The sequence below is a fragment of the Sciurus vulgaris genome (genome assembly GCF_902686455.1).
Source record: "Sciurus vulgaris genome assembly, chromosome: 14".
Taxonomy (NCBI): Eukaryota; Metazoa; Chordata; class Mammalia; order Rodentia; family Sciuridae; genus Sciurus; species Sciurus vulgaris.
The window spans coordinates 21,273,595-21,295,695 of NC_136475.1; the positions used below are offsets into that span (position 1 = coordinate 21,273,595).

The window sequence follows — 22,101 nt, forward strand, 5'->3', positions numbered from 1 at the left end:
CATGGCAAAGCTTTGTTCCATGAATGTGATAGATGGTCATGTGGAAGGTTCCAGGGAGGACAGATCATTGGTAAAAGACACTAATCTATGTGCCTCACCAATGAACTGTTTATTTCTGTTTTGGTTTTAAGGAGGACAGTGCCTTCCAACACTTCCGTGCTCCTGGAATCCAGGCATCTGCTTCACTTCAAAAGAAGCATTCATGATTCATTTGAAGAGGACATGAGCAGAAAGAGCTGAGCTTGCTGTGCAACGCAGCCTTGCAAATGGGTTAGAAGAGAGAAGAGTTGCTTCATGAGATATTATGACATTTTTCCTGAAAGTCCCACACACAGGTGAGTCCACAACACATTTAGAAGCCATTTCAGACACCATTTTCACCGAGTTGAATCAGAGCCCCTGATGATGTGGAAGAGCCACAAATGGTTTGGACAGTAATCATGTATTTCATTCCTCAGCGCATTGCTCAATCCAGCCATTCCGCCCCGAGCACATGAGCTTCTGCTCAAATTGCAGCGATTGCTCTTGCTTTTGTGAGAACTTCACCCTGATTCAGTGAGCCCAACACAGCCTGCACTCTGTTTTCTTGTACTGGCCTATTGCTGTGGCTGGTCTCTGGCATCCTCATCCAGCCCTGCTTAGAGGAGGGGATTAAAGGTCCAGGCAGGTACCTGGTTTCTCTTGACCTCCATTGCCATTGGACCTCTCCAGTGTCCCTGGACTATAGCCTGCTCTTGTGGCCTGGGCTCAGTGAATCTGAGGTTTGGAATCCCACTCTGTGGCAGGATCCCAGGCGCCCCAGCCACCTCACGGCAGGTGCAGCCTTCCCTAATTCTGTTTGAGGGGGAGAATTCTCCCACCCATCCTCCTCCATACTTACCACACATTTTGGAACTTCACACCTGAGGACCTTTATTCATGTACTTAGTTCTTAGTGACAATGATTGCTAAGACTAAGTCACGTGTTCAAGGTCACACTGCTTGCGTGGTAGGGCTAGAGCACTGATCTTCCTCATTTATTTTGTGGGACTCTCTCATTTAGAGTATGACTGCCTCTGAAACACACACACTACATTAGATTGTCGAAATTCTTGGCACTGCCTCTTTGGCAAGTATATATTCTCTTCCAATTTGGAATTTCGTACACATTCCCGTATGGATTGTTGAGGTAATGCAGGAGAAATTTCATTTTAACAAAAGAGCAGAAACAACAAATAACAGTCCTACTTTTTACACTAAACATCTGTAATTAACATCCCTTTCTGTGTGGTTCTGTGACATGCTCGTTTGAATTTTGAAGAATAATTTGCTGGAGAGCAAGATCACAAGAAATAGATATCAGTCACTCTCAAGTGTTTTGAAGTGAAGAACGTGTTCAGGGTGTGAATACTTTTGAGTGAGTTCCTATGGCTCCGCCACCCATCAATCATTTATTCCATTGGGTTTATGTTGCGGTTTCAGTAACACAGGCACCAGCCCCCACAGTGTGTGCCTAGCCCTTTCCCCACATAGACTGAGTGGGCGCTTGTCGTGCTTCATGGCTGAGACCGTGCAGTCGTTAGTGTGTGTCTGTGGCCCAGATCTTCCTGCATGGCCAACTGCAGGCAGGTCGTAGGCTGCTTCAACCTAACCCTGCAAGCTGGGTGGCCTTCAGCAGAGGAGAGACCTTCCCTCCAGCCCCAGAGACTCAAGGCAAGAGGTGTGGGCTCTCCCAGTGCCACGCTCCCTCCCAGGGTTCCCAGGGAGTGTCCTCCCCAACTCTCCCTGCTCTTGCCCACCCTCCTGCTGCCGCCCACGATCTGTTGTTTTTGTCTGGGGCATCCAGGCTCTGCCTCAGACTTCACACAGCCTCTTTCCCCGGGCCTCCCTGGGTCTCTGTTCAAACTCTTCTCTTCCTACAAGAATACCAAACATTGGTTTTGGGGCCCATTTAGACTGCTTCCACCATGTGACCTCTTTGTAGCTTGATCACTGTGCAAAGGCTTTCCCCACGAGCTTGCACCCACTTTTGGGTGAGCAAGAATTTTTAGGGGACACTCTTCTATCACGTACACTGGCCTTCCTTCAGATCCCTCCCCACTGAGGCTTCCTGGCATCCCTTGTCCTAGTTGCTGTCATGGCAGGTTCCCTCCTTTTGGCTGAGAGGACCTAGTGACCTGGGGGTTCTCTCTCTCTGAAACCACCAACACTCTGCAGTGTTCCCCATAGGACTCTGCAGAGTTTCCCTTTGAACCTGCTCTGTGAGCTGTGTAACACATCCTAGACAAGTGGAATGACCCCCTCCCTCCTGAAAGACCGATGCTTGACACCCTTTGAAGTAAGTCATTATTTTGGATTGCTTCCTCAGTGGGCAGGTGCTTGGATCCTCTCCAAGCAAGTCTTCCAGCCTGAAACCAGATGTGTACAGACTTTGGCTTGAAGGATTTCAGCTCCTATAAGCCTTCATCTTGGCTACAGTTTTTCCTACCCTCGATGCAAAGCAAGAAAAATGCAGTTGGCCCTGTGCCCATCCTTCTCCCTCCATGGTCCCAGCAGCTGCGAATCAAAAGTCTCAGGAAAGAAGTTGTATCTCAGTGGACAGATACTTGTCATTGTTTCCTAGATCATCCAGGATTATGGAGAATTACGTTGCCATTTCATTGTATTAGGTGTCAGAAGCCATAAATACAGGAAGAAGATGTACATTGTTTATGTACAAATACTTTGGCAATTTTAAAAGAGACTTGAACATGTGAGGACTGTGGTGTTCTTATTGGTCTTAGAACAAATCTCCCATTTATTTCCTGAGATGTTTCTGATTTCCGGACTTGAGAACCTTCAGGACTTCACTGTGAGTCAGCCCCATGGGAATGTGTTAGGTGGGCTGTCGGAGGTGGTGTGCAGAAGCTCAGGAAGGACTTGTAAGACCACATCCAAGACCACAACCAGGAGCAGAGAAGGGAGCCCTCTCCCCATGTTTCAAGCTTAAGTCTTGTTTTATAACAAGATCATGACTTGTGAAATCTTGCAGACGTTCTGAGTCATTCCAAGAAGTTTGGTTCTGGGGAGCTTGGATGTCATTCTGTTTTGTCTTCCACATGATGTTACCAGGTGAGAACTTGGAGTCTCCTTCCTTGGGAAGGGGCTACTCAAAGAAGCCCTTGTTCCTGTTTTACCTTCTCCACGGGAGGACACAAGAAGGTTATCGGATTGGGCACCTGACTTGCAGCCTCCAGAGTTTGAGAAATAAAACCTGTGCTATAAGTTACCCAGTCTCTTGTATTCTGGCATCACAACACAAAACAGTCCTTAGAGAGTCAATCAGCAATCCCCTTGCTTTTAAATTGTGTTCGAGTACACCCAACACCCCTTTGTAATTCAGTGGCATTAAGCATCATCCTGTTGCTCTCTAGACATTACCACCATCCGTCTCCAGAACTCACGTGGATATGCTTTCGCCACCAGACTACTTCTAGTGCTTCCTCTAGTCCTTAGAAAAGAACATTCTTCTTTGTTTTTCTGAAGTGGATTATTGGGAATCCTTCTTTATATTTTTAAGAACTGGATTATTGGGAATCTGAGATTAGTGAAATCCTACAAAATTTGTCTTTCTGTGGACACCATCAATTTTTTTTTTTTTTTGGTGCCGGGGATCAAACCCAGGGCCTTGTGCTTGCAAGGCAAGCACTCTACCGACTGAGCTATCTCCCCAGCCCCTGACACCATCAATTTTAAGTGGATGCAGTCCACCCCCACTCCTGGGGATCCAGGTCCCCTGCCAACTCCACAGGTGTCTCAATCGGACCCTCAGTGACAGGCAGTGGTGACTGCACATGAGCTTTGTGTCCATGTCAGTGGGCAGGTGTGATCCCAGGATCTAGGGTATTGGTTCCCAGCCCATGGGTTCCCTCCTCCTCCATGTGTTTGTGGGCCATTCTGAAGGTACTTGGAGGATGAGTCCTGAGCCGGGGGGAGGGGCCATCCCGGTGGTGGAGAGAACTCTTGTCTAGCCAGGCATCGTGTCGTGGGTCAGGATAGACTAGAAGTATGAGCAATGCCTATATTCTCCTGGAGTGAGAGTGGGCCCAGCCTATGTGCTGAGAATTGTGGCCTCCTAAATCATAGGACCCAGGAATCCCAGAGGAAAGGGCTGGTCCAGAGCCAGTGGAACCTCAGTGTGTGTAAGAGCACTTTTGTGCTGGGAGGCAGGGAAACATTGTTGTGCTGACACCTGAGGCAGATGTGCGTGCTTCAAGTCCAGGTGGAGTTGCTGAGGAGCACCTGGGATGGCGTGTGGCTTCCCCACGTCCTCACACCTGGGGCATCCCTGGGCTCTGAGAAGCACAGCAGCAGGCTGAGCACTGAGGGAGTCCTCCGTCTCTGCAGAGTGAATGGGCTTTCTTCAGGGCCCCCAGCAAGTCCATGTCACACCATCTGATCCCAGAGTCCTGGGCATCGTGTTGAGGCTCACTGAGTTCCCACACGTCTCTAACTTGCAGATCCCTCTTGGCTCCCTCTCCACTCATTCCTTGAAGATGAAACCCTGGAGGGTGGCATTCCCATCACCCAGAGGTTTCCAGACATATTCCATCGATTTCTGGGACCTGACGGGTCACCGTAGTATGGTGGGTGTTCAACAAGCACCCTGGGATCCATCAGGACAGTTGAGACTGAGGAAGGAGAGAGGTAGGACTGATCAAGGCAGATGACTCAGGCAGGGCAGACTAGAGAGTGGAATGGAGAGTTCTGGCAGGGGGCAATTGTGATGTGGAGAAATGGTACGCTGGTGGTGGGTGTGGTGTCCCCATGCTTCCCAAAGTCTACATAGGCTGAAGATGCCCACAGAGTGTTCTTGAATAAACACAGTGGGAGGTCCATTGTCCACCATTTTCCTGTGCAAGAAGTATGAGGCCCCCTTAGTATGTAGGAGTCTTCTAAGTGAAAGGCTCACGTCTGTTAAATAATTGGTTGGAAAAACCAAGTGCATGGGCCTGTGACTAAAGGGTAGAAAATGCTCTCCCAAACCTGGATTTCCTGAAGAGAAATCATCTTGGGGTCTTGGGGGGAATAGTGTCCTGAGGAGGGGGTTGTTACCCTGAGTATCTTAGAGACAATCCTTTTTGATTCTAATGGTCTTCATTTGGGAATGGGTTAGGGTACTAACTTTGGTTAGGGCGAGGACACCCTGGGACCAGCAGAGGGAAAGAGGGACAAGGGAGACTGAGACTGATATTGCCCCTGGATTTGAGAGGATTTCCTACTTTGCACCTGGGAAGATGAAAGCTCATTGCCTGGAGGACACCCACACTCAGGTCAAGTTTGGAGAGCAGTGTACTTTCTGGGGTACAGGACTGATATTAGCCACCAGGAACACCAATGCTCTCTATTATAGTGGAGCAATTGGACCCAGGGAAGAGGGCCTGTGTTCTTGCTTTGTCCACCACATCCCCTATTGAGAGCCAAGGTGGGCAGGGTTTGGTGGGTGTAGTTGTTGGTGAACTTGTGTTCAGTTGTGCACTTGTTGTGTGTTGAGGGGGCAGAAATCAGAAGCCCATGCAATTTTGGGAGTAGTCTTGTGGGAATAAGAGGCTCAGGTACAGGCACCACAGGACGTGACCTCAGTACCTTGATGATGGATCAAACAGAACATGGAACCCAGGTAACCAGGAGTTCACTTCACTGAGCAAGTCATCCAGCTCATTTAGTTGGAGACACTGGACTGAGAAGGATGTTCTCCTGTTGTTTCAAAAAATGTCGAGCCTGGGCTTCCAGGAATCTCAGGGGGCCTGCCATGCTCTTGGGTTGGAAGAAGGGTGAGAGTCTCTAAACAGTTTCCCAGAGCTTAACAGCAACACTGAGCAGCACAGGACAAGTGAGCAGAGCAGGCCCTCATTTAGGATCCCTTGTGAATGGCCCACCACTCATATTCTGACTGTGAGCAGAGCAGGCCCTCATTTATGATCCCTTGTGAATGGCCCACCACTCATATTCTGACTGTGTGTGTGTGTTTGTTGCTATACACGTGCGTGTACCAAAGAGAACTCTCCCACTCTTCTGTTACGTCTTCATATTGGGATAAAGCATTTTTGTGTTTGCTACCATTTCCATTTTTGATCCCACCATTCTTGGTCCCAAACCAGGGTGAAATGATCTGGTTCCAAACACGGATGAGCCCTGTGGGATAGAGACCCTTGAAGGTAACAGAGAGGCAGAGCTCATGAACCATCTGGTGCCTGTCTTTTTTGGTAGGAACCCCAACTGGGACAGCACCTTCAGGTCTATTTACTCAGGTTTCATCACCAGCCAGCAGGTGCTGGAGCTGCTCTTCCCAAGGTAAGACCGTCCCTCCAAGACCAAGTGTACTGTCGCCTCATGCTTGGGTCTTGAGGAAGCCATGTGCCTCTCAGAGAACCAAATGCTTTGTGAGACCTAGGGGGATCAGAGGTCCACACTCATAGTGTATTTTCAGCACCAAGTGGGAAGAATCTCCCATGTGCCTGCAACAGCATTGCAGTGGGGAGTGAACGCCACTTCTCAGGTGGACTACACCACCCTGTCTCGCCAGATGGTCCACAGAGGTGTGTGGAGTAGCCTACACACATTAGCATTGCTGTTTGAGGGTGTGTATTCAGTTCAAATCCAGGTGGGCTCAGTGAGGCCTGGAGTTTCTGTAATGTATAAAGCTGCTCTCCTGCCCTTTCTGTTGCAGCCATATTCCCCGCCTCCCAACCACTTGTCAATCTGGGAACATCCTAGCTAGCTATTGGTTCATCAGTTAGCTTGCAAGTATCCTTCTCCGATATTGGTCCCCTGTTAGCCCTACGGAATTCAACTGTTTACTGTAGCTTCCCCGCCATCTTTTCCCATCCTTCTGTCTCTCCTCCTCACTTTCTCTATCCTCCTGGCTTTCCACTCTCTCTAGCGTGCGCCCTTTCTCATTCTCTTTCTTTTCCTCTCATTTTCTCTCTTACCCTGCAGGGAGACACTCTATTTGCTTAATAAACTCCCTTATGTAATTTCCTTGTGTCTGGCGTGGTTTCCATGGGATCCCTTACATTGGTGCTGTGACTTGGGGTGGGATCTTTCACTGTCTCTTAAGTGAGTGGAACCCCATCTAAGCCCCAGTGCCCCCCAGACACGGCCCCACCTTCCATTCTGCCTGGATACTCTGCTCTGCATTCATCACCGGACTTCAGGTTGGTGAGTCCTCTAGGCCGGTTGACCTAGGCTGATTTATCTGGGACCCTCGAGGCAGCTGAGGGGTGGGGCTGAGGGGTGGGGGAACCCCTAGCCACAACGTTTATAGTTACAGCAGGCCCCTATAGTCGGTCTTATCTGCCAGGTGGATTCGTGATTTTATGGTGGAGTTCTCTCAGGGTTGAGGCTCATCTCACGTTCACACACTCGCCCTCGAAAACCCTGATGTCAGGTCCTCAAATCTTCTCAGCTTTTACCTGGCCCCACATGGATGTTTGTGTGACAACACCATCTATGTGCCGCCTTCTCATCTCCAGTCGACTACTCTGTGGCCTCGGGACGCTGGGGCACAGACTCGGCTGTATCAGTCCCCACCATGGAATCTGACTCCTCCAATCTGGCAGATTCAATCCTGGGAACCCTCCACCCGACCCCCGACTTAAAGCCATCAAAATCCGTTTGTGTAATGGCACACAGCTTCCGTGAGCGAGCGGGCAGATGGAAAGGGATTCCATATCTTCAAGTCTCTTCTTTCTTGTTTCTTGGCTCTTCCTGCAGGCGCAAGTGCCTCCAGACCCTGCTTCTCCATCTTCCCCTGCATCCCCATGTAATATAAGCAGCCCCATTCCCCACAAGTAGTGGTAGATAATTGTTTGACAATTTTCTGCTTCGAAACCTAAATTAATTACTAACCAGGAAAAAGGGTTAAAAGGACCTAAGCATCAAGTTTCTGCTAGAACATTTTAGCCCCTTTCAGACCCAGATCTCAGTCAAGGCTTACATTGAGATGTAAATGGAGGAAACCAGAATGCTCAGTGGGAAATCAGTCTCAAACTCAAGGAAAAAAGTGTCCATTTTAAGTTTCTCCTGGGCTACAACTCACAATACTTTTCTCCCTTTCACCTCTTCTCTCTTTCTCATTTTCTCATGCTATAATTAATGACCATTATCATTTTTCTTCTAGGACTTTTGTTTTTCTTAAATGCTATATTTTTGAGCTCACAATTTTGATCCTACATACCTAGGTTAATGATTTTTGATCAGTTCTTTTTATCCACCTCTAGAGTTATTTTTCAACATCTGTTACATTGCAAGGGAGATAAATATTACAAGGCCTTCACTATTGTGTTAAATATAAGTGCACATAAAAATTAAAATTTTAAAATGGATCCAAATACTTTTAATTCACATGATTTAAAAAGGTTCAATTTAATATGGTAAACTAATAGAAGCAAAATGTCTTTAAAATTAACTCACAAGTCTCTAGGTGGTCAAACTCATTAAATGTTGATGTTTATAAAATGTTTAACATCAATTTTTCTAGGACTTTTCATCCACAGGAAAGAGACGGCAAATACTGTTGGTACACTTGTCTGATATCTTGGTTTTTTTTTTTTACAATAAGATGAGTGAATTAAAGTTGACATGTATGAGATTACTCAAATGTGTTTGTTAGAGACATCTAATTAATTTACAAAGTTATTTCATGGAGTAACATACTTAAAAACATTATTCTTTGTATATTAAATGTGTTCATGTTTTCCAGGTATACTAGCCTTTAAAGCAGAAAATTTATCAAGCTGCTAGTCTCCAATTTAAACTTGTCTGTAATGGTAAACCTATCATTTAATGTTCTATTATAGGACCTATCATCAATAGGGTCTATGTAAAATTTGTTAAATGTATTTTTAACGTTATTGAGAGCGTGATTTGTTTAAAAGTTAAACATGAAAGCATTTAGCCACTTTGCCACACAAAAGGAAACTTAAAAGCTCTCTCAGCCTTTCTTTAATTCATGTTTTAGATATAATGTTAAATTGTGTTAACTAATGTTCATATAGACTCAGGAGTCAATATATGTAAACTTCTTAAAATGACATTTAAGAAAGAGTGTAATGCGCAGTAGCAAAAATGGGACAACAGTGACTGAGATTGGGGTCTCTGACCTCATGGCTGTGGCATGCCTGGTGCCTGGGAGTGCTCCTGTGCGGATGCCTAACTGCTGTGGCAGTACATTGATCTCAGGCACACAGCTCTTGGGCAGGAAGGAATTATTTTTCTAGATAACCAGTGTTTCATCAGCTCCCTTCTCTGGTTCCTGCCCACCTTACAGTAACTTTGAACAGTGGACTTCCTTGAGAGTTACACAGAGCTCCTAACATTGCACTTTGCAGCTCTGAAAAAAGTTATGTTAATGTCCTAGTCTCTGTAACTTTCCTGAAAACAAAGAATAATGCTTACTTACATATATAAAGATTGCTGACATAACTCTTTAGATCGGCATTTCCATCAGAGAACAGAGTTCCATCTGATCTCAGCTTAATCTTCAAAATCTGTGTTTATAAACCTTTATTTTCAAATACTCCTTTGTCCCCCACTGAACTAGAGAATTTGGTCATGCTGGTCATGGCAAAAGAGGAAAAATTAGCTTCAGGATTAGAACATTTTACCTAAGATTTGTGAAAAGCTTTGCCTTACCTGAGATAAGGCTCTGCCTCACAACCCTGCTGCATGTTAGAATGGCTCCAAAGTAAGCCAGACTTTAACTCATCTAAAGTTGTGTTCAAAAGTTCGATGTTTGTTGTAAACATTACTGTGATCTCAACCAGGGGATATAATGAATAACTCAGCCAAAATTCAAGATAGCTATTGCACAAACTGAATGTTTTTACTGTTGGTGACTCCATTTTTTATTTCCTTGTAAACTCTTAACTGTTGCCTGATATTTTGCAGAAGTACACCATAGATTAACTTGAAAAGCCATCACCTATAGGACAGATAATGTAGACCCCAATTAGATAAAAAGGGGTAAATAATTATAAAGTTACAGACATTGAAGCTAAAGTCCAGTACTCTTACTTTATGACTGGTGAGACTGACTTGCTTGATGGTTAAGATCAAACTTAGATATTGAGATTAAATACAGAGGGCAAGAAAAGTCCATATTTGGGTCTTGCCCTCAAAGTCAGCCTGAACCCAGGGAACAAGAGGACTTCTCTAAGGAGCTTTTCAACTCTGGGTCACACAACCTCCTGACCAAGGAGATTGATGAGGCCACTAGAGGAAAAGCCACTCAGTGCATCTGCTGCAGAAGAAGGTCAAGGAAAAAGGGAGACATCCCTGTTGCTTTCAAGGGAAGCCACCTCATCGAGGAGACCCTGCCTAACCAAGGGCACTAATGGAGCTAAGAAGCTGCTCTTAAGTTCTCTATGAGTGACCCCTGTGGGAACTCAGCTGACTCTTTAACAGACAGGAACAGGTCACTTTGACCAACTTGATCTTAAACACCTAGCAAAACAGTTAAAACCAAAATATAGCCATTCTTGGGCATTTAAAAGAAATAATACTTAAATGTAACTTAAGATGTACACTTGTGTTAGCCCACTAGAATAAAGACTAAAAGCTACAACAGAGATTCTTAGGCAAATGTGCCTGATAACTATCAAGAGAAACTGCCAGAGTCAGAAGTTTTAGTCAGTTTAAGGCCTACAGAGACAGGTAGGCTTAATCTATGTTTGCTAGTATCTCTACTAAATGTTGTGTTTACATTCCTGACAACCTGGACAATGTTAAAGTTCCCAAATAAAGGCCTTGTCCTCTCCAGCCTTTGCTAGGCCTTGTTATGGGAACAACTTCTCAGTTCTTCCACCCCCTGGTGAGGAATTATTGACTTCTGTCATCTTTATGATATGCATTGGCATGTTCTACAACATCTATCTCATTTCAGTATCATGTCTTTTTGTTCTTCTCTCATAGAAGCACCCATCCCCAGATGCCTTTACAACCTGCTCTTCCCCAACCGGACTTCTGCCATGGACCCCTCAATTGACCCAATTTCTAAAAAGGGAACTCCAAACTGCTTGTCCCATGCTGCCCCCTTCCAGCTCAAAGAAGCCAGATTGGTCATCACCCCCTTTCCCTACAGCAGTGAAGGAGTCCCTAAAATTAGAGGGGTGAATGAAGTCAGAATTGGGGAGAGGCAGTTAGTGTAGAAATAGAGGATCAGTCAAATCGAGGAAATGAAGTCCATGAAAACCTTCTGCCTTTGGAAGTCTACGAGGAGAATGGACTTTTTACATCTCACCTGCAAAACCAGCCACAGTCACTTAGGCAGGAAGGAGAGAGAAGGCTTCAGAAAGAACTGGAGAGCAAAAGATTTTCTTATAAAAACAGAAATGGGGGAATGTAATGTATAAAGCTGCTCCCCCGCCCTTTCTATTGCAGCCATTTTCCCCACCTCCCAACCACTTGTCAATCTGGGAACATCCTAGCTAGCTATTGGTTCATCAGTCAGCTTGCAAGTATCCTTCTCCAATATTGCTCCCCTGTTAGCCCGAAGGAATCCAACTGTTTACTGTAGCTACCCCGCCATCTTTTCTCATCCTTCTGTCTCTCCTCCTCACTTTCTCTATCCTCCTGGCTTTCACACTCTCTCTAGCGCATGCCCTTTCTCATTCTCATTATTTTCCTCTCATTTTCTCTCTTACCCTGCAGGGAGACACTCTATTTGCTTAATAAACTCCCTTATGTAATTTCCTTGTGTCCGGCATGGTTTCCGTGGGATTCCTTACACTTTCTTTCTGGTGGGATGTTCCCCTCCAGCATGAAGAAGCTCTGTGCTAGGGGCCTCACTTTCTTTAGGTCTTGGGGAAAGCACATTTGCATTAGAAAGGTTGTTCCAGATTCCATAGTGGGGCAGAACTCCACTTCCTAGGTGTAGCCAGACAGGAGTTGGGGGCTGGCAGCTGCCACGCCCAGTGAGATATATATGAAGCAGCTGTTTGGACTCTTGCTTTGATGAACATAGACAAAGCACCAACTGTGCAAAGATATGTTGAAAGACATATTGCACATCAGTGAAAAGTGTGGTCAAAGTGTCTGCTATCTTGTCTCTTTTGATGGGGGTGAGTCCTAAACCTCAGGTGTCAAAAATAGATATTCTACGTGTGTCAGCATCCCTGATTCCATGAGACATGACTATCTTGTCCTACTCCAGTGAACATGGTAGACCACTGGACCAGTGTCAACGTGGAGCAGGCTTGTGGTCAAAAGGGAGGGCTGCTCTTTCCAGAGTAGGAAGCTGCCAGGTTATTGAACTTGGGAAGGCTGAGCAAAGACTGGTTCCCGCAATTTTGTTTGGTGCATGCAGTCAAAGGTCTAGAACCTCAATTGCAGGAGGAGGAAGGTAGAGAGCTGTAATGGACTCATGGTCACCTGAATAACTGAACGTTTAGCCTCAGGAAGCTCCTGGGACAAACGATCCCACCATACCTCATCCCAGTGTGACTTTCCCTCCCTGTCCTCTCCCAGGGCCACAAAGGTGTAGTCTTCACTCTTTGAAAAAAGACAAATCAGTTGATTCTCAGTGGAACTCAATGAGAGCTCTCACAGAATGAGGAAGCAAAGCAGTCCAAGCCAGGGAATGAGGTGTCCCTGGAGCCCTGCTAGTAATGGACCTGAGCAACAACCTTCTGGGTGTTGTCTGTCAGGTTGGAGAGCATGTCGCAAACAATGAAGAGTGTGTGGCCTCCCCCGAGAATGGGAGAGCTGGTCATGCCATGGTGCTAAACATCTTTGGGTGTAAGTTTTTTGTCCAGGGAGTTGTCCTGTCACTGTGTACAGCCACCGTGTCTTGGCTATGGTGGACTGGCCTGTGCAGAGACAGCAAAGGCAGAGGTTGCCAAGGCCAGTTTTGGTGGTGGGGGCTGTGGGGTCAGAGCATCCAGGCTTCTGCTGACTGCACACCTGCTTGCTCACAGTGCCGTGCCCATCAACCCGGGTGCCTGGATGGAGCAGTACAGCCAGGCTTTCCATCAGCCTCCAGGCCTCATGATTCTCCAGCTGCTGCTGCCTTACCTGCAACTGTACATGGGAGACTTGAATCTGGAGCGCCAAGCACACCACCTGCTGGCCCAGCTGGAGGATGGCAAGTCCAGGGAGGCACAGCCTGAGTGCCAGGTGTCCCGGGGTGTGTACATAAGTGTCTGGAGAGGTCAGAGTTTGGTCCCAGAGGGTGGAATCTGTATGGCTGGTGTTGGGCTTGGAAGAAGGAGAAGCCATTGTCCACTCAGGCCATGCCCCTGTCTGGGAAGAGGTCCAGCGTGGGTTCAGGGGCTGAGATCTCCGTGGCAGACAGTGTGGATTGTCTGTTTTTGCAAATCTCATGGCCAGGATGTTATGTGGGAATCTTTTCTCCTCTAGCTACAGGCTCACTTCCAATGCCCACCCCAGGGCAACAACCTCATTGAGGAGTTGCTCTGGTGGCCATCCCCAGAGGCAGAGCTCAAGTCCAGTTCCTCCGGGGTCTCTGCTCTGAGTTCCACGGTACCTCTGTACAACCAGCGAGTGGGAGACAGCTGCTCCATTCATGTCCATCTAGAAAATCAAAGGCGAATGGAGTATAAGAGCTTCGTGGTGAGCCATTCAGCAGGGGATCCCCTGGGTGCCCTCACTGGGGAAGGCAGAGGACATAGCTTGCACTAGGCCTGCCTTCATGAATTAGAGCTTCTGAAAGGTCAAATACGATTGAAGAGGATGAAGAAGACAGAGGTCAGTGTTAAGAAGCTGACCTGAGATGAGGGAGAGCAGCAGCATGCCCCAGCTCCAGGTGTGAGTGGGCCTGCAGGGTGTGGAGTTTGCAGTCTGGAAGTGCAGGGGTAAGGGCTGTGCTCAGATGAGGTCAGAGAAACGCATAGGGTGCAGGCTGCACTCTCTGAAGCCTGGTGTCTAGAGTGAGTTGGACCCTTGGAGGTTTGTGCAGAGGATGCAGCAGTCATAACTCCGGTGTGCTGGAAGGCATATGTGGAATGGAAGGGATCCTCCTTAGCATGATGAGGTTAGGTTATTGCAGGTCACAAACAACTGAGGTTTCTCAAGAAAACATGAGTGTCATACTTTGCACAGCCCTGAATAGGGAGCTAGCGGTTCCCTTTACAGCATTTTTCTGGGTGTGGGGTTTAAACCCTAACTCTCCAGGTGTACAGCTGCAAAGGAGTGCTATTCCAAAGTTGCCCCTGCTGGATCCACACCTAATTACACCCCATCAAGTACTGAGACCCTGGAGCCCAGCAGCTCTCTTGGCTATCATTAAAGAGTCACAAGCATGCTGTTCTTCCTGGGTCTGTTTTATGCCATGGCTGCCAGGACTAAAGCATCTAGGATTTCTGCCTGGACCACCCACCAAGGGAGCCTGTATCCCAGAGCAGAAATGGGATACAGGAGCAAACTGGACCATTCCTTCCATTTTGTTGAGCCAGAGTGTGTCTGTCGAAAAGCTGTTAGGTCTTTGTACCCTTTTATCAGAAGGACATAGCAGGGACAACTTGACTGTTGTACCAGGATGGAGCTAGAAGCACATAGGAAGATCCTACATGAACACTTGAAGGCCCCAGGTAGCATGAGAAAACATGGTGCCCTAGTATTAAGAGTTAAGTTGTCTCCTGAATGACTTTGACCATTGTCCTCTGGGTGGCTACTCCAAAACTCATTCTCTGATGAACTTTTTCCAACCCTGATCAGGTGACCTGCTAGGATAGGGCACAAGTGGGCACCAGTGGTCATATGCAGGGCCGTAGATGAACACTTGCTCAATGAGGAGGTTCCAGAGGACTTTGAGCTGCTGCAGATTGTGTCAGAGCATAATAGTAAGTGGGTTCATAATGGTGGGGAGACATGATTTACTGTGGGCTCAGAACAACTCACCACCCAAAGAAAGAGTGGTGTGGCCCAAAAAATAGCCAGAGTGTGGTGGGCCTTTTGAACAAACATAGTGCAATGATGGGAGTGTAAATCAGTTCATCCTGGGACTGCTGGGCCTCCCTATCCAGTGTCCTCCCCTGGACCCAATCAGGCTTTGCAACCTTCATATCAATGAAGGGCAAAGGAGATAAGCAACGCCTGGCTGTCTATTTAGGCAGCCTTTCAGGACAGTGACAAGTACTTGAGAAAAGCTCTTGAGTGAAGAAATCCTGCTTTAGGAACCTGGCTTCCAATCTTTCCATTCCTTGTGAACTGACGTCATTTAGGTGTTCCAGGACAGAAACCATATCTGGCAGAAACGTGTGAAGGAATAGAACACTTCACAGCTTGGCAAACTGGCACTGCAGAGAGATAAAGAAGGACGAGGAGCAAAAGGAAGAGGAGAAGATAAAGGAAAAGGAGTTGAAGGAGGGGAAGATGAAGAAGAACACAAAGAAGACCACAACCAGAAGTAGAAGATCAAGAACAAGAACATCAATAACCACAAGAAGTAGAAGAACAAGGACAAGCAGAAAAAGATCTAGAAACAAAAAGAGAACAAGAATATAACAATAAATATATGGATCATTCACTTCTCCAAATGGGCCTGTGTTGATGGTTTGAACTTTGTGTCTATCACTCGTGTGCTCTAGCAAATAGGAACTGTAAAGATAATTTTATTTCCCTTTCACCTTGCTGTTATCAGTTGCCCCCAAATAATTGATAATTCCATGAAGACTTGCTCTAGTTCATCGAAATTGAAAATTTCTGAAGTGTTTTTTCTTTTTAATTGTGAAATTAACTATTTGGGTGTAGAAGTATGCTAGCAAGGAGCTATTTTGGTTGTTTGCTGGAGGAGTTTGCTTCATGTGAGTTATGTTTAGAAGAACAAGAGGTGAGAGATCTAAGATGGTGGACTAGAGGGAGGCTGCGTTCCTTGTCGCTCCGTAACGCTGGTTTCAAGCAGAGGATATCTGTTTCTCAATGAGGCAGTTTCTGCTGCTTATCGATCCCCTGGTGTTTACCCCATTTGTCTGCTGTGATGACCTGCAGTCTGCCAGCATATCAATAACTTTTTTGAGTGCAGATTGCTCACTGTCAGGCTCCTATCATCCGCCATTTGTCTGCCTCTCGCCTGTCCATTGCCTGCCTTACACTTTTCCATCACCCAACGCACGAGGTTCACCTCCCGATCGTCTGACAACAGTCAGCAAACTGATCACCAACTGCCAGTGGAGCACCAGCTACCTGCTGCTGCCTGGAAGTTCACTGTCACAGTACCTGCAGTTTTGATTACACGTGGCTGCTGCCATTTTGAGACAACAGCCAGGCCCCGTAGGACCCCTGGCTGGACTGACTGAGCCCCATCTCCAGGATCCCTCAGCCCGACTGATCACTCCCTGCCTCTGGGGCCCTCACATCAACTGACTGCTCCCTGCTGCCAGGACCCCCAGACCAACTGACTGCGCCCTATCACCGGGACCCCAGATGGACTGATTGCACCCGGCCTCCAGGATCCCACAACCACACCAAACACACTGGACCTCCAGGACCCCTGCCTCACCAACTGCATCCTGTCTCCAGGACCCCCAGCTGACCATGTCCACCACTGAGCTGCAACTCCCCATTTGCCAACACATTTTGAAGCCAGAGCGGCCATCTTGAATAATCCTGGAAGCCATAGCTCCGATCTTGGGGGGAGCAAATCCCATCCTGGGATGCCTGCTGGAGGCTTGAAGCTCATTGTCAGGTACCTCTCATGCATCAGGCTACTGAACACTGGGAGGTTTCATTAGTATATGACTGTTATACAGTAGATATTCTTCTTTCTCCCTTTTAAAAAAATTTAAGTTTTTATTTCTTTACTTTTCTTGCTTTCTTTTCCCTTTGTTTGCCTGTTCCCTCAGAGTCTCTTTCTCCTGTTTTTGCATGCTAACATCTGATTTCTTTTGATTACACTCTCACCCTTTCTATTTTCTAGAACTTCTGTATATTCTTTTCTTATCCCATTAACAGCCACATTCTACTTCCCTCTGCATCGTCTTTGTCCTCCATTAGAAACTGCAGACTGTATTGCAAACCTGTTTGTTTTACTGAAGATAATATTTGAATTCATTTTGTTTATTATGGCAATTTTGTTATTGTCCCCATCGGGGCTATTTGGTCTAGGATTGCATAGTGTCTGATTTGGGCACTGCTAATATTGATCTCCCCTTAAAGGAAGGGTTTTGGAAACCTATAGGGCCACTATAAGCCTACAGGGGGAAATCTGCAATACCCCAGATCTGCAACGCTAGAGGGGAAGATACATGAACAACATGAAAAAACAAGGGAAGAAAATGATCCAAACAAATCTAGATTCTATATTAGTAGAATCCAATGACAGTACGTTAGAAGAAATGTCAGAAAAGGACTTCAGATTATACATGATTAAGATGATTTGTGAAGAAAAGGATGAGATAAGAGAGCAAATGCAGGCAATGAATGATAATACCAATAAGCTGAAAGAGCACCTGCAGGAAGCAAAAGATCATTTCAACAAAGAGATAGAGATTCTCAAAAAAAACCAAATGGAAATCCTTGAAATGAAGGAGACAATAAACCAAATAAAAAACTCAATGGAAAGCATCACCAACAGACTAGACCACTTGGAAGACAGAACCTCAGACAATGAAGACAAAATATTTAATCTTGAAAATAAAGTTGCCCAAACAGACAAGATGGTAAGAAATCATGAACAGAATCTCCAAGAACTATGGGACATCATGAAAAGACCAAATTTAAGAATGATTGGGATTGAGGAAGGCACAGAGATACAAACCAAAGGAATGAATAACCTATTCAATGACATAATATCAGAAAATTTCCCAAACCTGAAGAATGAAATGGAAAATCAAATACAAGAGGCTTACAGAACACCAAATGCACAAAATCACAACAGATCCACACCAAGGCACATTATAATGAAAACGCCTAACATTCAAAATAAAGATAGGATTTTGAAGGCCGTGAGAGAAAAGAATGAGACTACATATAGGGGGAGACCAATACAGATAGCAGCCGACTTCTCAACCCAGACTCTAAAAGCTAGAAGGGCCTGGACCAACATATTTCAAGCTCTGAAAGAACATGGTTGCCAACCAAGAATCCTATACCCAGCAAAACTAACCTTCAGATTTGAAGATGAAATAAAATCCTTCCATGATAAACAAAAGTTAAAAGAATTTACAAATAGAAAGCCTGCACTACAGAATGTTCTCAACAAAATATTCCATGAGAAGGAAATGAAAAACAACAATGTAGGTCAGCAGGGAGGACCTACCTTAGAGAAAAACCACTCAAAGGAGAAACCAAGCCAACTTAAAAACCAAAAATAAGCCCAAATGACTGGGAATTCAAATCATTTCTCAATAATAACCCTGAACGTTAATGGCCTAAACTTATCAATCAAAAGACACAGACTGGCAGAATGGATTAAAAAGAAAGACCCAACAATATGTTGCCTGCAAGAGACTCAACTCATAGAAAAAGACATCCACAGACTAAAGGTGAAAGGATGGGAAAAAACCTACCACGCACATGGACTCAATAAAAAAGCAGGGATTTCCATCCTTATATCAGGTAAAGTGGACTTCAAGCCAAAGTTAGTCAGAAGGGATAAAGAAGGACATTTCATACTGCTTAAGGAAGACAGAACAATAGTAAATATTTATGCCCCAAACAATGGTGCATCCATGTACTTCAAACAAATCCTTCTCAATTTCAAGAATCACATAGACCACAACACAATAATTCTGGGTGACTTTAACGCACCACTGTCACCACTAGATAGATCTTCCAAACAAAATCCAACCAAAGAAACCATAGAACTCAATAACACAATCAATAACCTAGACCTAATAGACATATATAGAATATTCCATCCATCAATGAGCGGATACACTTCCTTCTCAGCAGCACATGGAACCTTCTCGAAACTAGACCATATGTTATGCCACAAAGCAGCCCTTAGGAAATGCGAAAAATAGAGATACTGCCTTGTGTTCTATCAGATCATAATGGACTGAGAGTAGAAATCAATGACAAAATAAAAAAGGCAAATTACTCCAACACTTGGAGACTAAATAATATGCTATTGAATGAAACATGGATAATAAAAAACATCAGGGAGGAGATTAAAAAATTCTTAGAGATCAATGAGAACGACGAAACAACATATCAAAATCTCTGGGACACTATGAAAGTGGTAGTAAGAGGAAAATTCATTGCATGGAGCGCATTCCAGAAAACAATGAAAAGTCAACAACTAAATGACCTAACATTACAGCTCAAAGCTCTAGAAAAAGAAGAACAGAATAACATCAAAAGTAGTAGAAGACAGGAAGTAATCAAAATCAGAGCTGAAATCAATGAAATTGAAACAAAAGAAACTATTCAAAAAATTGACAAAACAAAAAGTTGGTTCTTTGAGAAAGTTAACAAAATAGACAAACCCTTAGCCACACTAACAAAGAGAAGGAGAGAGAAGACTCAAATTACTAAAATACATAATGCAAAAGGAAATAACACAACAGACACCACTCAGATACAGAACATAATGAGAAGCTACTTTGAAAATCTGTATTCCAACAAAATAGAAACTACCGAAGATACTGACAAATTTCTAGAGACATATGCTCCTCCCAAACTGAACCAGGAGGACATACACGATTTAAACAGATCAATATCAAGCAATGAAATAGAAGCCATTAAAAATCTACCATCCAAGAAAAGCCCAGGACCAGATGGATTCTCAGCCGAGTTCTACAAGACCTTCAAAGAAGAACTCATTCCAATACTTCTCAAAATTTTCCAGGAAATAGAAAAGGAGGGTACCCTACCGAACTCATTCTATGAAGCTAATATCACCCTCATACCCAAACCAGGAAAAGACACATCAAAGAAAGAAAATTTTAGACCAATAACCTTGATGAATATAGATACAAAGATCCTTAACAAAATATTGGCAAACCGTATCCAAAAACATATTAAGAAAATTGTGCACCACGATCAATTGGGGTTCATTCCTGGAATGCAAAGATGGTTCAACATTCATAAATCAATAAACGTAATCCATCATGTCAATAGACTTAAGGATACGAATAATATGGTTATTTCAATTGACGCAGAAAAAGCATTTGACAAAATACAACACCCCTTCATGCTCAAAACACTAGAAAAAATAGGGATAGTGGGAACATACCTGAACATCGTAAAGGCTATTTATGCTAAGCCCATGGCCAACATCATTCTTAATGAAGCAAAACTGAAACCATTCCCTTTAAAAACGAGAACAAGACAGGGACGTCCTCTTTCACCACTTCTATTCAACATTGTCCTTGAACCTCTAGCCAGACCAATTAGGCAGACTAAAGAAATTAAAGGGATATGAATAGGAAAAAAGGAACTTAAGCTGTCACTATTTGTGGATGACATGATTCTATATTTAGAGGATCCAAAAACCTCCTCCAGAAAACTTCTAGACCTCATCAATGAATTCAGCAAAATAGCAGGCTATAAAATCAACATGCATAAATCTACAGCATTTTTATATGCAAGCGACAAAACAGCTGAAAGGGAAATGAGGAAAACAACTCCATTTGCAATAGCCTCAAAAAAATAAATAAATAAATAAAATACTTGGGCATCCATCTAACCAAAGAGATAAAAAATCTCTACAATGAAAACTACAAAACATTGAAGAAAGAAATTAAGAAAGACCTTAGAAGATGGAAAGATCTCCCATGTTCTTGGATAGGCAGAATTAATATTGTCAAAATGGCCATACTACCAAAAGTGCTATACAGATTCAATGCAATTCCAATTAAAATCCCAATGACGTACCTCACAGAAATAAAGCAAGCAATCATGAAATTCATCTGGAAGAATAAGAAACCCAGAATAGCTAAAGCAATCCTTAGCAGGAAGAATGAAACAGGGGGTATCGTAATACCAGAACTTCAACTATACTACAAAGCAATAGTAACAAAAACAGCATGGTATTGGCACCAAAATAGACAGGTAGATCAATGGTACAGAATAGAGAACATGGACACAAACCCAAATAAATACAATTTTCTAATACTAGACAAAGGTGCGAAAAATTGCAATGGAGAAAAGAGAGCCTCTTCAACAAATGGTGCTGGGAAAACTGGAAATCCATATGCAACAGAATGAAACTAAACCCCTATCTCTCACCCTGCACAAAAATCAACTCACAATGGATCAAGGACCTTGAAATCAGATCAGAGACTCTGCATCTTTCAGAAGAAAAAGTAGGTCCAAATCTTCAACTTGTTGACTTAGGATCAGACTTCCTCAACAGGACTCCCATAGCACAAGAAATAAAAGCAAGAATCAATAACTGGGATAGATTCAAACTAAATAGCTTTCTCTCAGCAAAGGAAACTATCAGCAATGCGAAGAGAGAGCCTATAGAGAATATCTTTGCCACTCATACTTCAGATAGAGCACTAATTTCGAGAATATATAAAGAACTCAAAAAACTCTACACCAAGAATACAAATAACCCAATTAACCAATGGGCTAAGGATATGAACAGACACTTCACAGAAGATCGACAAGCAATCAACAAACATACGGAAAAATGTTCAATATCTTCAGTAATAAGAGAAATGCAAATCAAAGCTACACTAAGATTCCATCTCACCCCAATTAGAATGGCGATTATCAAGAATACAAGCAACAATAGGTGTTGGAGAGGATACATTGCTGGGGGGACTGCAAATTAGTGCAGCCACTTTGGAAAGCAGTGTGGAGATTCCTTAGAAAACTTGGAATGGACCTACCATTTGACCCAGCTATCCCACTCCTCGGCCTATACCCAAAGGACTTAAAATCAGCATAGTACAGAGATACAGCCACATCAATGTTTCTAGCTGCTCAATTCACAATAACCAGACTGTGGAACCAACTTAGATGCCCTTCAATTGATGAATGGATAAAGAAACTGGTATATATATACAATGGAATATTACTCAGCTATAAAGAATAATAAAATTATGGCATTTGTAAGCAAATGGATGAAATTGGAGAATATCATGTTAAGTGAGATAAGCCAATCTCAAAAATCCAAGAGACGAATGATCTCACTGATAAGCGGATGATGACACGTAATGGGGGGTGGGA

The 22,101-nt window shown here is 44.3% G+C and overlaps 2 protein-coding genes across 2 annotated transcripts in view; both read left to right on the plus strand.

Moving 5' to 3' along the window:
• The window catches only part of LOC306644332 (uncharacterized protein), a 112,988-nt gene continuing 90,887 nt past the window's right edge, over positions 1–22,101 (plus strand). The window contains exon 1 of the mRNA XM_079111200.1: positions 1–335. The gene's annotated coding sequence lies outside the window, so the exon portion shown is untranslated. The remainder of the gene's footprint in view (positions 336–22,101) is intronic.
• On the plus strand, positions 5,981–13,424 carry LOC306643426 (ral guanine nucleotide dissociation stimulator-like; the record flags this gene model as incomplete). The annotated part of the gene is made up of 3 exons (XM_079109536.1): positions 5,981–6,312; positions 12,936–13,144; positions 13,378–13,424. Exons 1-3 carry the CDS (start codon positions 6,197–6,199, stop codon positions 13,422–13,424), a joined length of 372 nt encoding a protein of 123 aa, XP_078965662.1. The 5' UTR covers positions 5,981–6,196.